General features: G+C 46.5%; 1 protein-coding gene across 1 annotated transcript; it reads right to left on the reverse strand.

The window, feature by feature from the left end:
• Window positions 1-13,020: 13,020 nt before the first annotated feature.
• Window positions 13,021-16,642, reverse strand: Krt18 (keratin 18). The gene is made up of 7 exons (XM_005067290.4): window positions 16,180-16,642; window positions 15,405-15,487; window positions 14,983-15,139; window positions 14,183-14,347; window positions 13,970-14,095; window positions 13,483-13,706; window positions 13,021-13,201 (listed from the first exon to the last, which is right to left on the reverse strand). Exons 1-7 carry the CDS (start codon window positions 16,579-16,581, stop codon window positions 13,081-13,083), a joined length of 1,278 nt encoding a protein of 425 aa, XP_005067347.1. The 5' UTR covers window positions 16,582-16,642; the 3' UTR covers window positions 13,021-13,080.
• Between the last annotated feature and the right edge of the window lie 312 nt (window positions 16,643-16,954).

Below are 16,954 nucleotides of genomic sequence, written 5' to 3' on the forward strand. Positions count from 1 at the left end.
GGACAGATGGCTCTGGGGTTAAGAGCTTTGGCTGCTCTTCCAGAGGTCCTGAGTTCAGTTCCCAGCAACCACATGGTGGCTCACGACCATCTGTAGTGAGATCTGGTGCCCTCTTCAGGTGTTCAGGCATACATACAAACATACATACGTACATAATAAGTAAATCTAAAAAGCAAGAAAGAAGCGTTTAATTATGGGAAACATAGTTTCAATAGTTTCCTATCATCACTCCACACAATGGATCAAGTACAGCACATGTTTTGATTGTATTGTGTTAGTGAATGAAAAAAAAAAAAGCAAAGGGGGCAAGCAAGGAAGGGTCTCAGGCAGTCACAGGTGCAGGTGGGACAGCAGCCCCGGGGGGCGGGGCTCTAGAGAAAGGGTAGACTTGTATTGCAGGAGGGAGCTGTGAGGCTTTTGGGAAAAGGGAGAAAATAAGTTTCTTTCTTTCTTTCCTTCCTTCCTTCTTTCTTTCTTTCTTTCTTTCTTTCTCTCTCTCCCTTCCTTCCTTCCTTCCTTCCTTCTTTCTTTCTTTTTTTTTTTTTTTGAGATAATGTTTGTCTGTGTAGCGTCTGGAGCCTGTCCTGTAACTCACTCTGTAGATCAGGCTGGCCTCAAACTCACTGAGATCCGCCTGTCTCTGCCGGGAGGCTGCCACTGCCTGTCCCACTTTGCTATTTTAATAGGCAACTCAGTTAGTAGTTTGTCGTTCTGGGTTTGAGACTGAACAGAATGTATGAATTTTAAAATTGCTATTTGAGTGGCTGGAGAGATGGCTCAGAGGTTAAGAGCACTGGCTGCTCTTCCAGAGGTCCTGAGTTCAATTCCCAGCAACCACATGGTGGCTCACAACCATCTACAATTCAATCAGGTGCCCTCTTCTGGCAGAACACCGTATGTGTAATAAATAAGTTATTTTTTAATTGCTATTTAGGTTGCTGACTTGAGTTTTGTAAAAAAAAAATTTATGAAATGAATTTTGATTTAGAATTAGGACAAAATTTTCACAATTCATGAAATGACACTAAACATAGGTCTGTGATTATACATTTGTAGATTGTTTTCAGCAAGGATAATTACAAAATCACAAAACTGATCGACTTTGGAAATCATTGAAATGCTCTGATTCCTTCATTGTTAAATCGTGTTGATATTTGCTTATGTAAAAATCAACAGGCAGTAGCCAGGTGTGGTTTACAGGTGTGTTCACCTGCTATCTTGACACGTGAGAGACACAAGAAGGGGATCAAGAGTTGAAAGCCAGCTACGGGAAACCTGGTTTCAAAAACTAAGAACCAAAATATAAAGGTAAAATAAACAAGTACATTCATCAAATACCATGTAAGCTTGCTTTTTGTTTTTAATATGTATATTGAAGAATTATTTTAAGGCAGGCAGTGGTGGCACAAGCCTTTAATCCCACCACCCAGAAGGCAGAGGCAGGTGGATCTCTTTGAGTTCAAGGCTAGCCTGGTCTATAAAGCAAGTTCCAGGATAGCTAGGGCTGTTACACAAAGATATTCTGTGTTGAAAAACAAAAACAAAAACAAAAAAACAAAAACAAATAAAATAATTATTCTAAAATAAATTTCTTCATGATCATTTAGTAAATGCTTGATTTGTAGACTCATTTTTATATACCTACATAGTATGGTTGCATAAAATTTTCTTGGGCAAATACAGTCATGAATGGGAGTTAATTAAATGTTTATTTATTTTTGTCATTCAAGACAGGGTTTATCTGTGAAGTTCTGGCTGTCCTAGAACTCAGTATGTACACCAGCCTGGCCTCCAACTCAGAGATCCACCTGCCTCTGCCTCCTGAGTGCTGGGATTAAAGATGTGTGCCACCACAATTGGCTATGGATGGGAGTTTAATTAGCCTTTTCCCATGCTACTTTTCTCAGAGATATTTGTTGTTTCATGAAATCTTGGTACTTGTTTGTTTTTGAGATGGAGTTTTGCTGGGTAACCCTGGCTTGCCTGGAACTTACTTTGCAGCCCAGGCTAGCCTTGAACTGGCTGGTACTCTTCCTGACTTTACATTCTAGATACTGGAATTACAAGTGTATGTCACCATGCCCAGTTAATGGTTTTTATTTGTTTGTTTAGATAAAACCTCCTATAGGCCAGGCTGGCCTCAAACTCACTAGGTTTGAACTTCTGATCCTCCTGCCTCTACCTCTTGGGTACTGGGATTCCAGAAGTGTACCACTACATCAGGTTTATGCTATGCTGGGTATCAAACAGAGCTACATTCCCAGCCCTACTTTAGTCTTGTCTGTTGCACAGCTCATTACCTCATACTTAGTTCCCAATGTTTCTGCCTCTGTCCCTTTAGCCACAAGCACATTACCTGCATAATCTGGAACTGAGCTGTCTTCATTTCCTGCTACCATCGTGACAAGTCATCTGAAACTTAAAGAGAAACATATTTTTCATCTCTCAGTTCTGTAGGTCAGGGTTCTGACCCATGACTCACTGGACTGTAATCGAGGTGAGGACCTGGATGCCTTTCTGTCTGGATTCTCCATGAGACTGTCCAGAAGCAATGCTATCTGAGATGCTGTGACAGCAAATACTATGCTCATCTAAGGACATACTGAACACTGTCTGTGTCCAGAGTGTCTCTGTCAGAAAGGACAAATCACTTCATCTTTCACGATAAAAAGACATAATAGTCTCCATCCTTGTTACCACAGCTACTGTGTTCATCCCATGGGAGCAAAGCCAGAGGTGGAAGTGAAAGGAGCTTGCCAATCAGTGCATCTGATGTACAAGTTATTAAATTCTTTGTCTTCTGTGGAGATTTACCTTGGTAAACACTCATAATATGTGAGAATAGTTTTTTATTTTTGGCCTACTTTGAGACTTCAATCCATGCCCCCCCCCATTTCCCAGAACTCTTGTTAACCAATCTCCCAGTCTTCCAAGTCCACAAACATCTGGCAAAAATATTAGTCATTACCCAGGAGTCAAAATAGATCTTACCTCTGGCCACTTCCTTTCCATGCATGGGAACCTGAAGATGTGCGATGAATCAGGAACCATATGAATCTCTGGCTGTGAAGTTGCTACATGTGAAGTCACCCTCATTGATGTCCTGTGGTTGGATGGTGAATTTTTGAAGGAGTGTAGGAGGCAATACAGGAGCCATTTGGGTTTTTTGTTGTTGTTTTTTCGTTTTTTGTTTTTTTTTTAGGAACCATTTGTTGAAAGGAAGGTTGTAGGCCTACTGACCGTTACACTGTGGGCTGGACTAGCTACACATTCATACATCAAAGCTCTCTGTCTTTTTGGTTATTTGACGACTGGGTAGTGCAGGTATTTTCTTGTCTTGTGCTTCTTCCTTAGTGGTTGGGACTCTAAAGCCCACAGTTTGCAGGAGCTGTCTGGCATTCTCTCTGTCTGAACTCCAGAATCTTTACTGAACTTTAAGTTTTAGAGTTTTCCTAGCTTATTTCCTCCCCCTGGCCTTTTATTTATCTAGACAATGCATCTTGGGTCTATTAGCATGCTATCGTCAATGTAGTGTGCAGGAATATATAGTCTTATGATTTAGGTGTGTGTGTGTAGGGGGATTGGAACTTCTTTAATCTTCTCCAATATTCTTCTCTCCCCAGGTTTTTGGATTCCACCCTCTATGTTATGTAATGACATTCCTGCCTTCTCTGTTTCACCATTGTATGTCTACTGAGTCTACGAGTTGTGGTTCTAATGTAATTGGCCCCCAAAATCCCAAAGGGAGAGGCACTAATGGGAGGTGTGGACTTGTTAAAGTAGCTGTGGCCTTGTAGAGGAAGTGGGTCACTGTGGAGGCAGATTTTGAGGTCTCTTTTGCTTAAGCTTCCTCAATGTCACAGTCCATTTTCTGTTGCCTTCTGATCAAGATGCAGCCAGCACCATGTCTGCCAGCATGCTGCCATCCTTCCCTCATGATGATAATGGACTGAACCTCTGAAACTGTGATCAAGTCACCCCAACTAAATGCTTTCCCTTTAAGAGTTGCCGTAGTCAGCCAGGCGGTGCTGGCACATGCCTTTAATCCCAGCACTCAGGAGGTGGAGGCACAGGCAGGAGGATCTCTGTGAGTTCAAGATCAACCTGGTCTACAAGAGCTAGTTCCAGGACAGCTTCCAAAGCCACAGAGAAACCCTGTCTGGAAAAACAAAACAAAAAAAGAGTTGCTGTAGCCATGGTGCTTCTTCACAATAGAAACCCTAACTAAGACACAATAGTTTCCACCTAGTTAGCCTAGGAACGAGATGAGAGTGATCCTCAACTGTTGGAGTTAGTGTGTGATGTTTGGATGCTCTGAACCCCTATTAATAACTGCAGCTCCATCTAAAACTGTGGCCCTTCCTATCCAGTTTAGCACTCTTAGGAGCCAGCCCCATCCAGTCCCTAAGTTTGTGCTGTGTAAACTATCTTTGTGGTTCTTTGACTTTGTGCTGTATAAACTGTCTTTGTGGTTCTTTGTGCTTGTCTTCTCTAGGCTTAGCCCTCATGCTTGCCATCATCATCATACACCTGAGGTATCCGCTGTACAGGAGGTGAAGCTGCCACAGAACCTTTAACTAATGATCAGACTCCTTTGATGGAAAATGGGTAGCCTTTGCCAGTCAGTGATAGTCAGTAGGTTCTGCTCATGAAGCATCCAAGAGTCTATCCCAAAACATTACTCTTTTTCATTTATTTGGTTGGTTTTTTAATTTAATTTTATTTTATTGATTTTTCAAGACAGGGTTTCTCTGTATTGTTTTGGAGCCTGTCCTGGAACTCACTCGGTAGACCAGGCTTGGTCTCGAACTCACAGAGATCCACCTGCCTCTGCCTCGAGAGTGCAGGGATTAAAGGCGTGCGCCACCACCGCCCGGCCTTTTTTTTGAGACAGGGTTTCCTGTCAGTAACAGCCTTAGCTGTCCTGGAACTCACTCTGTAGACCAGGCTGGCCTTGAACTCAGAGATCTTCCTGTGTCTGCCTCCCAAACACTGGATTAAATGCGTGCACCACTATCGCCCAGCTCCAAAACATTACTCTTAAGATACCTGTCCTTAATAAATGCCCTGGAAGTCCTTTAAGATCCGAATATAGTTCAGCAACCCACGGGTCTGGCTTTAGCTACATTAGCTAGTGGCCACATCAGTTGACATATTCACTTAGGAAGTCCCAGAGGCACCCTGGTCCTTGTTGGCCAAGCATTTAGAACTATTGGCTTCCTGTGTTCTCTCTCTAAGCTCACCAGTGGAGCCTGAACAAGCAGACCACTCACTCTAGAGCAGTTGATTTCCTTTCCCCACTAGAAACGGTGTCAACAGACGCAGACTCTTCTGAAGTCCTCCCTCCCAAAGTCCTTCAAGGGAGCTAACTGTAGCAAACGGGAGACACCAATTTGGCCAGTTACTTGGAGGTAAATGGGACCTCTCAGTTTTCAAGCCCAGGCAAGCCTGGTTGGTTCTCAAAGAGCTCATGATTGATTCCAGCTGTGAGAGTCTGGAAGGCAATGCTTTACTGTAGCTGTAATCTATGGGCCAGGACTCCTGCTGTTTCCCTTCCCTGCCCCTGCTTCTCTGTCCTCGCAGGAAAGGCTGGCTGCTGAACATGGCTCCAGATACATCTGAACCTGTACACCCTGACCAGCTCACTACCAGCAGCAATCAAACTGGCAGAAGATGGGCTCCACCTCATCTTTGCCTTTCAGATACCATGTCTCCAAGTCTGATCTCATCCTAACCACAGGGATGTCTGAGAAACGAATCTTTCGGCTTTGTGGTCTCAGGTTTGACTGCCAGCCCATCCCATTTACTTTCCTTGATTCTGCCACCAGGCAGCCTGGGCTTGGATTCTGACTTTGCCTCCTCTTTAGCTGTGAGACTTTGGGAAAGATATGCAGGGGTCAGAGCATGGGCTCAGTGGATAAGAATGTGTATTGTTCTTGTAGAGGATCCAAGTTCAATAGCACCCACATCAGGCAGCTCACAAATGCCTGTAACTCCAATTACAGGGATCTGGCATCCCTCTAACCTCCTTGGAGACACACACACACACACACACACACACACACCAATAATAGTAATAATAATAATAATGACTTTTAAAACTTCTAAAAAACAGATATTTTAGCCAGATACTGGGATACACCAGTAATCCCTGATCTTGGGAGGCTAAGGCAGGAGGATTCTAAGCTTGAGGCTATCCTGGGCTATTCAGTGAGATTCTATATCAAAAGAAAGAAAAGAAGCCCACTATGGTGGTGCATAGTGCATACCTTTAACCCTTTAACACTCAGGAGGCAGATCTTTACATAGCAAATTCCAGACCAGACCCCCAAGAACTACATAGTAAGATCTTGTCTCAAAGAAAAAGAAAAAAAAAGGCAGATGTGGTGGTGCGTGGTGGTGAGCATCTGTAATTCCCCAACTCCTAAGAGGAGCGGGAGGCAGAGTCAGGAGATTTGCTTGGAAGCTTGCTGGCAGGCTGGCAAGCCAGGATGACAGCACAGTGGTACAACCAAAGAGAGAGATGCTACCTTAATGAGGTAGGAGAGAACTGTCTCCTGAAAGCTATCCTCTAACCTCCACAGCATGCTGTGACACACGACACACCTTCCAACCCACATACACTCATGAAAAATGCAATGCTTTACACTTATTTAAGTTTATTTTTTAAAGACTGTCAGTACCAGTGCATGTCTTTGATTCCAGCACTCAGGAGGCAGAGACAGGTGGATCTCTGAGTTTGAGGCCAACCTAATCTACAGATCCAGTTCCAAGACAGCCAGGGCTACACAGGGAAATCCTGGCTCTAAAAAAAATACTTTTAAAGAAAATATACTTCATCTTTCTGAGCCTTGTGGTTTCTTCATCTGCAAAATGAGATTATCATACTGCCTAATTTACAAGGTTGTTAGAATTGAGGAAATTAACATAGCACATGTCAAGCACTTGGCGCAGTAGCTGATGCCTAAAGGGTTCACTTGATGCTGGCTATTGTGACTACAATTATATGATCACTACAGATATTGAGGTTGTTATAACCTTTCCAGGATGATGAAGGGATGAATAACACACTACTTAACTTCGAGGTGTCTATAATCTCATGGGAGAGGTGACATAAATAGCTAAGTGTGTCACATTGCAGAATAAAACCAAGGCAGCTGAAAAATGCAAATAGGAAGCTCAAGAAATAGAGCTGGAGGGTGGAGATATGGGATTTCTCAGTGGTCAAGAACATCTGCTACTCTTCCACGGGACTAGGGTTTGAATCCAGCACCTATGTCAAGTGACTTACAGCTCCTAGGGATCTAGAGTCCTTCTCTGGCTTCTATACACACATACACAAACACTAAACATAGTAAGTTAAAGCAATAGACCTGGACATAAACTGGTTACCCAGGGAGAAGAATGGCTGGGACAGCCTGTGAAGCCAGGGTTCTGAGGGCTAACCGATGGACAGAGGTGGGGGACCAGGAGTAAAGTGATATTGGTGCTCAGAGGAAAAGGTTTCAGGGTCATAGAGGCTGAAAAGACAGAGACAGAGGAAGCTGACAGACTTTCAATGTAGAGTTTAGGAGAGATAGGGAGAGAACTATGACGTAAGGCATGTGAACAGTGTACCCTTTTTAATGTCCTGAGGGTCCCAAGAAAGAAAGAGAGTGTGAATCTAACAGGAAGGGATAGGGGCAGAGGATGCTAGCTTATGCCCAGGATTGAGTCCTTCCTTACTGCTGTATCAGGTCTACACTCCTACCTCCTCCAGCCCAGACTCAGATGTCACCTTCTCCCCAGTCTTCCCTGCCTAATGGTTCCTCCCACAAGATATCAGTGTTCTAATCCCTGGAGCCTGTGAATGTGTTGCCTGACCTGGCAAAAGAGACTGTGCCATGTAAATCAAGCATCCTCAGATGCAAATATTATTCTGGGTGGGTATGGTACAGGCCTATAATCCAAGCACTCCGGTGGGAGGTGGAGTCAATAGGATCAGGAGTTCAAGGTTAGCCTCCATTATATACTGAGAGCAAATCTGGAGTTTGAGGCCAGCTTGGGCTACATGAGACCTTGTCTTAAAACATGCCTAGAAAAATTCTACGTTGTCTGGATGGATCAGAAGTAATCAAAATATTACACCCCTAATCATCCTGGATTATAACAACAATATGACAATAGCCATAGTAATCATATAATTACAGCCACAATAACCAACACTTAGCGTGCACTATCTGTGTCAAATACTTCTCCAAATCCTTTACCTGTACTGTGTTCTTTCACTTAATTCTAACAACTCTGTGAACTGGGTAGTATTGTAATATAAAACTCAGGCCAGACAGTTATGGCACACACCTTTAATCCCAGCACTCGGGAAGCAGAGGCAGGTGGATCTCTGAGTTCAAGGCCAGACTGGTCTATGGAGCAAGTTCTGGGCTGGCCGGCGCTACACAGAAGAAGCCTGTCTCAGAAATCAAACAAACTGCTACTACTACTAACAACAATATAGAACTAATTTTACAGAAGAAGAAACTGGGGTTCAGAGAGATAAAGTACCTTTATTCTTTTCTAACCACGCCATTTTTGCTCTTGCTACTGCTGGGTATGTAACTCAGCTGCTGGGTGCTTGCCTAGCATGTCCAAAGCCCTGGATTCAATTCCAAGTCTATATACACACATGAACACAAATAAAACAGCCAGATGAAGAGAAATATAATGTAAGGTCTGGCTCAGGTAGTGTCCTCCTGTCAGTCATTCCCGCATTAGGGAGGAGATCATTGAAGGCTGCGTGGTGAGTTTGAGGCCAACCTGGACTATAAGAGACTATGAGACCCTGTCTTTCTCTCTTTCAGACACACACATACCAAAACAAAAAAACACAAACAAGGGACTGGAGAAACAGTTCAATAGTTAAGAGCTCTGGCAGGCAGAGGCAGGTGGATCTCTGTGAGCTCAAGGCTAACCTGATCTACAAAGTGAGTTCCAGGACAGCCAGGACTGTTATATAGACAAACTCTGCCTCATAAAAAAAAAACAAAAAACAAAAAATGTATTAGTAATAGCTGATTTGGAAGCCGGGCGTTGGTGGTGCATGCCTTTAATCCCAGCACTCGGGAGGCAGAGTCGGGCGGATCTCTGTGAGTTCGAGGCCAGCCTGGTCTACAAAGTGAGTTCCAGGACAGCCTCCAAAGCCACAGAGAAACCCTGTCTCGAAAAACAAAAAAACAAAACAAAACAAAAAAAAACTGATTTGGAAGATGTTAGCAGACATAGATTTGGAAATAAGTCTCCCAATGTCATATTACTCCCTACACCAATTTCCCCCTCAAATGCAACTATTAATTCCAGGGAGACCTTTACATAGACATATGAATTAATTTAGCTATGTATTTAGTTTTACCCAAGGGGCATCATATGATACATGTTGCTTGTAGTTTTCAGCACTATTTGCTAGTTTGTCATCTGGGCTGGATGAAATGGGACACGTATAGTTTGGGACAGGTGACTCCACATCATCATCTTACCCTTGATGCTCTAGGGACAAAACGCGGCTGCCCTGAAGGCAGTTGCCTTTCCCTGCTGGGGAATGAGCATTGCCAAGTGGCCTTGGGCTTCTGCAGCAGGAAAGGACACCATGATGCAGACCCTAGGCACTGCATGGGCTGCCTCTCAATCTTGGCTGCCTGTTAGGATCACCAAGGGAGATTTTCAAACACCACCCCCCAAGCCCTGGGGCCTCACCCTTGAACAACTGAGTTACTATCTCCAGTCTGAGGACTCAAGCCTCAGGAGTGTGTATAGGGTTCTCTGCCTGAACCTGGCTAGCCAGCCACTAAATCAGAATACACCATCTAGGTGTTGTGGCACACAATACCATCCCAGCACACAGTCTTGGCAGTAGGGAAGCAGAAACTGGAGAGTCACAGCAAATTCAAGACCAGGTAGGGCTACACAGAGAGATTGTAAAGCCCAGCAACAACAACACACACACACACACACACATACACACAATCCACCCACCTAACAAAGCAAAACAGAACCAAAATCAAGTGAGACACACTCTAGAAAGAACGTGGAGACTTGATTTCCTTCGTGCCTCAAGTTCCTATCTCTGCAAATTCAGGGGTCAGGTCACGTGATGTCTGTGGCCTTCAGTGTCAAACTCTGATCTAGAGCCAATAACAGCCGCTGCCTTGCATACCTTCCAGGCTTGTAATGAGGATCAAATGCGTAAGAGCCCTGGGAACTGTGAAGCCCAGTCTGTGTGGGGAGGGATAATCATATCAGGTGCCTCGTCTCGGGTTTCTCGGATCAGCTGGATTCAACTGCAAGCAGGACTCAGGCTCTGCCAGGGACTTTCTGTTTAGCTTTGGGCAGGTTGGCATCCTGGTTTGAGAAAACACATTCAATGTCATACCTGCCTATGTGGAAGCCAGCGAAGAGGGAAGAGGGATGGGGCGAGGAGACCATCTCAGTCGCTCTTCCCACACAAATCTCAGAAAGTAGAGCTCAGCCATGTCTCCATCTGTGGCCTGCAGACCCCTGCAGTGGTGGGGAGACGAAGCAGTGGCTGGGGGAGTGGGAAGCATCAGCGGGACAAATGATTGACTCCTGTGTTTACTCAGGGGAGGCAGGTGTAGAGTATGAGTCATCCTTCCTGCTCCCAAGAAGAATGTTTTCTCTGAAAGTCTGATGGCAGGGGTCCTTCCCACAGAAACTTCCAGTTAACCTCTTGTGTAACTCTGGACCTTGCTCAGCAAGGGCGGCCCTGTCTGTGCACTGAACATTCTCTCCTGGCGCTTCTTATCTCGGGGCCTGCGCTAGTGCATAGCTGTACTGGGGACTCGTGCTAGAGGTTTTCTGAGCTAGTGCAGTCCTCTGGGTCTCAGGAAGCAAAGGCCTCAAACGGCATGAACTCTAGCTTTTCCACTCAGGACACCCTAAACACACTGCTCTTCTCAGGCACACACTTTCCTCTTCAGTCGTGACCATTACTCTTTCCTGACTCTCTACTTCCAAGGCTCTTTGCCCGCTTCACTCCAGCCTGTAGTGCTCAAACCACTTTGAAGTGCTGTGTAACTTGGCTTCTTATCGTCTTTATTGGCTTTTGTTCTTTCCCATCCCCATAATGTAATTTCCACAGTGATAAGGGTTCTGTCTATTGTATCCCAAGCGTCAAGCAGGGTGGCTGGTGCATAAGGGGTGCTTGGCACTTGCTGAAAGAGTAGAAACATCCATATCTTTGGTCTCAAGCTGTGAATTTTGTGAGGGAAAACTAACAGGTTTTTTATTCACTATGTGTATACTGAAGCCTAGCACAGGGCCTAGTCAAGGGAAGTCCTTCGTATGTGTGTCTATATGGTGCTATTTTAATAACTTAATCCACAGACATAATCATGGAGTGCAGAAATACACATAGACATTACCTGCAGCCTTTTGTTAAAACAAAACTCCTGGAGACCAAGACATCTCTAGTTATTTGAATATCTGGGCTAAGTAACTTTGTACTCCACACTATATCTGCAGGAGGCTGTTCAAATGAGTGAGATTTACTTTGTAACCAGACTGGTTTTGACTCTGGGTAATCTTCCTACTTTAGCCTCCAGAGTGCTGGGATTACAGACTGGAGCCACCATATGCCCCATCCCCTTCCAAGATACATTGTTAAAGGAAGAATGCAGAATTGAAGCAATTGTGCAGAATTTACAGTATAACCCTGCATATATGAAACAAAATGAAATATTTGTGTTTGCCTGTCCTAAAGAAATATTTAATTGTGGTAAATTACCTTTGGAGAACAGAGATGTGGTGTTTTTAATTTTATTTCCCTCTTTCCTTTTGAACTATACATTAATGTCCATAAATTTTTGAACTAAGAAAGATACATTGTCTTCCCAATCAAAACAAAGTTTCAAATTTATTAATTTATTTTCAGATTTATTTTTATTTGAGACAGGACCTCTATATGTAGCATTGATTGTTATGAACTGGCAGTATACAATAGGCTGACCTCAAACTCACAGATATCCACCCCTGCTTCCTGAATGTTAGTATTATAGGTGTGCACTACTACACCTGGCCAGATTAATTTAGACATACGTTGTTTCCATTGCTTGGTCATAAGCTCCAAAACAAAGCCCAGAATGGTGCCATAGCATTCCCAGGTGCCTGCTTGCTTACCTAGGACCCACCATGTATATTTCTGCTTCATTATTCTGTAAGCATGTCTTCTCCCTTCTGGCCATACCTCCATCTCTCTGAAGAGCATGTCTCCACTGAGTGCCAGATCAGGGTCTAGGGGACCACAGGTAATGAGTGTGGGATGGGGTTTGGGAATCTTTGGGGGGAGAGCTCTGGGATTTGGGCAAAGGAAAGAGGCAGAATGGAGGGGGGGCTGTGTTTTCTCTGGACTCTGCTGGGGTCTTATGAGCGTATGTTTTTTGTTTTTGCTTTCCAGAGAGGGTGGGTATAATCCAGGCTGGCTCCTGCCTCTGCTTTGCAGGTGCTGGGATTATAGGCCTACGCCACCATGCTTGGGTCTACCAAGTTCCTCCCTAAGCCTCCTTTTGAGACAAGGTCTCAAATAGCCAAGGCTGGCTTCAAATTTGCTGTGTAGCAGATGATCTTCATGCCACTACAAAGCTTGGGAATTTAGAAGTGCACCACAAACACCTAGCTGTTGTTTTTGGTTTTTAGCAGCACATTGACGTGCGGTGTAGGCTGCCCTAGAACTTGTTATATAGCCCAGACTGGCCTTGAACCTAACTAATGATCGTATGTGCACACCACCATGCCTGACTTCTTCACCGTGTCTCTTGCGCGGGAGATTCCCCAGTTTTATTATACTTTCACCCTTACCTAGGACAGTCATATCTCCTACATTTAGATATTTTAAGAATCCAGACTCTTCCTTGCCTGCTGCCCAATCCATGTGAAAGCCCTAGGGTCAAGAGACTTCTGTCTAACTGAGATGGGACTGTAGACTCAATGAACATGTGCAAGCAGGAAGACTGCCAAGGAAGACACACAGTGATGTCCAGTGACCTCTCAACTTTTATTGGTTCCTTAGTCCACAGAGTAGCCTCCTTCTCTGCCTCAGTGTCTCAGAACTCTGGTGTCGTTGGTCTCAGACACCACTTTGCCATCCACGACCTTGCGGGTGGTTGTCCTCTGGACAGTTTGCATGGAGTTACTGGAGTCCAGGGCATCGCTGAGACTGTAACAGATGACCGTGCGTTAGTTAGAAACAGCCCCACAGAGTAGAAAGGAGACCGGAAATTCAGAAAAACTTTCCCCGACCCCTATCTTTTCCTCCAAACTCTCCCAAGGACAGCTAAGGGAACTACTTAGTCATTCTTTTCTCATGGGACAGAACCTATAACTCACTATCTTGAAGCCACTGCTCAGGGGTTACCACCAAACAGAACTTTGGCGATTCCCAGAGTTCCAAAAGTGGAGAAAGACCCTCACCTGTGTGGCTAGGAGACTATCACTCACCTGAAGTCTTCGCCGTCTTCCAGCAAGCGGCGGTAGGTGGCAATCTCGGCCTCAAGCTTAACCTTGATGTTCAGCAGGGCTTCATATTCCTGGTTCTGGCGTTGCCCCTCTGCCCGGGTTTGTGCCAGCTCTGACTCCAGGTGCAGAAGGACCCCATTGAGTTGCTCCATCTGCGCGCCGTATCTGGCCTCCACATCCCTGAGGCTGTTCTCCAAGCCGATTTTCTGCATGGCATAGAAAGATGGGAGGCTGAGTCCTAGCCTGTTCCGCCCTTCATCCTCTGACAGGGTTTTGAGGACTACCTGTCTGTTAAGTACTAGGATCCAGTGTAGGAGTAATTAATGGGAAATAGAGAGAGAAGTGAGTCAACTTAGGGAATCTCTTGATTATGTTGGGAGGAACATTAGGGACAGACAGCCGGGGCTGAGGCCAAGTATTAGAGGTCTGGGTCCAGAGGAACTGCAGCAGGTGACTGGGGAACTCTCACCTGATTTTTCATGGCATCCAAGTCAATCTCCAAGGCCTGGAAAGTGCGCCTCAGGTCCGTGAGTGTGGCCTCGGCATCTCGGATTTCAGCAGACTGGGTGGTGACTACCGTGGTGCTCTCCTCAATCTGTAGCGTGGGGAGGGTCAGTCAAGACCTGCCTTCCTTGGCAACTTCCTCCTCACACCCTGGCAACCAGCCTTTCCTCTCGCATACCTGCTGGGACCAGTACTTGTCCAGTTCCTCACGGTTCTTCTGAGCCAGCTCCTCATACTGGGCCCGGATGTCAGCCATGATCTTGCTGAGGTCCTGAGATTTGGGGGCATCTACTTCCACAGTCAACCCAGAGCTGGCAATCTGGGCTTCTAGTCCTTTGACTTCCTGAAGAAGGCAGAAACAAGGGGAGGGGGCACCTAAGAGGGGGCACTGAAGGTCAGAGTCTCAACCCAATCAGTCACCACCAATGGCCTTTTCTAGAAGGCAATGATGAGCATAAGGAGAGAAGAGAGCGGAGGAAACCCTGAACTTGCACTTGGCAAAGCTAGATCTGGGCTTCTGCTCCAGATGGGTAGGAATGCCAGTCCTTCACTGCCTAAACCTGTCCCTCACAGGTAATTTCCTCTCTTCATCTTACCCCACTCCTCCTCCCACATAACCTTACCTTAAACTTCTTCCAGAAGCCCTACCAACTCTGCCATCAGCCCCAGCTCCTAAGACTGGCAATGTCTACCTTTGTCTCCATCTCCCTTCATTCACACAGGCTGGCATTGAACTCAATCCTCCTGCCTCAGCTTTCCAGTGGTAGGGCTGCAAGCCAGACTGTATACTATTGTGAGGTCAAGATAATGTGAGCAAACTTAGGTGAACCCTAGAACCTGCGTGACCCACTGGGTTTGCTCTTTTGCTTTTAATCAAAACAGGCTGACAGCCCAGGCTGGCGGCTCTAAATTTCCATGAAAGGCTGGTTTTGAGGGCAGCCTGGCCCATCTAAGTCTTGGCTCCCAGGCCCCACTTGCCTCCTCATGATTCTTCTTCATGAATAGCAGTTCCTCCTTGAGGGCTTCGATCTCTGTCTCGAGCTGCAGCCTTGTGATGTTGGTGTCGTCCACCACCTTTCGGAGTCCGTGGATGTCACTCTCCACAGACTGGCGCATGGCCAGTTCTGTCTCGTACCTGAAGGAGTGGAAGTGATCAGCAGGGTCCCATCTGACCAGAGTCACCTCCCCAGCCTAGCCTCACGCCCATGACAAACCAGCCACCTGAGTCAGGCAGCATTCCCTCAGCACTGACTGTTCTTGGCTGCGAGGAGCAGTAATGCTTAAACTGTTAATGACCACTCAAAGGACCCTAACCTGAATGAGCCTCGGAAAGGAAATCCCACCCTAACACCGCCCCTGGAGTAGACCTCTCTTAGCTCTAGCTGTAGCCCCAGACTTACTTGACCCTGAAGTCATCGGCAGCGAGTCGAGCATTGTCGATCTGCAACACGATGCGAGCGTTGTCCACGGAATTTGCAAAGATCTGGGTGGATTAAAGCAGAGGGTCGCTGTGACAGTCAAATGATGTGTGGACGGGTACGTGTCTTCTGTTCCAGTAAACGCATTCCAGTCCCCCGGAACTGCCAGAGGCTAGCGCTCCCATCTTCCCTTTCCACCTGTGCTCCTCTCCCTTCCTGGACTCTTAGATCCTGGCACCTTGCCCCTCTGCCTGGGCCTGCTCTATCTGGCCTGCCTACAAACGAGCAGCTCCTCTCCTGGCAATTTCACCCGGTGCACCTGCTAGCTAACCCCTTGTTCTGGCCCCCCACCCCCTTGGTTGGCCCCTCCCACAGGTAGGCTCCTGTTTACTTCTGGATGACTCAGCCTTAGCGACATCCGCTTAACCCTGTAACTGTCCCCACTGAAAAAGAAGTGAGTGTCTGGGTCCACATTATGGCCCCATCTTTTTTTTTTTTTCCGAGGCTCTTAATCCTGTTCCCTTCCCACTACATCCCTTGGGGGAAGCCAACTCTAGGGTGTAGGCGCACACTTGGAATTCCTAGGTTGTGGGTGGGAATCCAAAGTATTCCCAACAGAATGGGGAATTGGGAAAAATTTGGAAAGGGTGGAATTAGTCAACCATCCACACCCTATTCAAGTTTTTTGGGGGGGAGGGGAACACACAGGATGACCAGAATGGTTGGGAGCGAAGGCTCCTCCCTTCATGCCCCTTACCTGAGCCCTCAGGTCCTCGATGGTCTTGAAATAGTGGCCCCAGTCTTTGACGCCCTGGGACCCCTTCTTCTCTAGATGTTCCCGGATTTTGCTCTCCAATCTCCTGTTTTCAGTCTCCAGGCTCTTCACCCTGTCCAGGTAGCTGGCCAGGCGGTCGTTCAGGTCCTGCATGGTCTCCTTCTCGGTCTGGATGCCACCCATTCCAACCAGGCCTGCAGACCCCACCGAGCCACCCCAGACGTTTGTGGAGCGGGACACAGAGATCCGGGAACCGGAGCCCCCAGCACCTGCATAGACGCTGGCCGCGCTGCTGGCAGGCCGGACCCGCTGGCTGGGCGTCCGCACCGAGCCCAGGGACCGGTAGTTGGTGGAAAAGGTGGTGGAGTGGGTGGTGAAGCTCATGTTGTCTGGAAATGAGAGCGAAGCTAGACACCAGGACAGGAGTTCCGACGGTCTTGGAAGGTGGCAGCCCTTATATGGCTGAGGGAGGGGGTGGGGACCTCCCTTGCAGGCCCCGCCCCCGCCACCGGAGCCGCGGGGCCAAGAGCGCGCGCGATTCCTGAGACCTACCTGGTCGGCGCACCCTTTTTTGGTTTTCGTACATCCTCTCAGGACTGCCTGCCACCCTCACCGCTCGAGGAAGGGGGTGACTAATCCGGGGCACGAAGGATAAAAGGTGGTGTTAGCCCTTGAGGTTTTGCTTTTAGGGAAGGAAATGGCGTTTTTTAGTATGGGTCTCACAGACAGAAGAGGTGTCTGCTAGGGCAAAGATTTT

This window comes from Mesocricetus auratus, unplaced genomic scaffold (assembly GCF_017639785.1).
Source record: "Mesocricetus auratus isolate SY011 unplaced genomic scaffold, BCM_Maur_2.0 Super-Scaffold_100010, whole genome shotgun sequence".
Taxonomy (NCBI): domain Eukaryota; kingdom Metazoa; phylum Chordata; class Mammalia; order Rodentia; family Cricetidae; genus Mesocricetus; species Mesocricetus auratus.

Bases quoted from the DNA above. Each gene is read 5' to 3' on its own strand.
- Krt18 (XM_005067290.4), bottom strand. From the start codon at position 16,581: ATGAGCTTCACCACCCACTCCACCACCTTTTCCACCAACTACCGGTCC. The intron at 15,488-16,179 runs GTAAGGGGCATG...TAATCCACCCAG, and splicing joins TCGAGGACCTGAGGGCTCAG to ATCTTTGCAAATTCCGTGGA. The intron at 14,348-14,982 runs GCAAGTGGGGCC...TGCCTTCTTCAG, and splicing joins TGAAGAAGAATCATGAGGAG to GAAGTCAAAGGACTAGAAGC.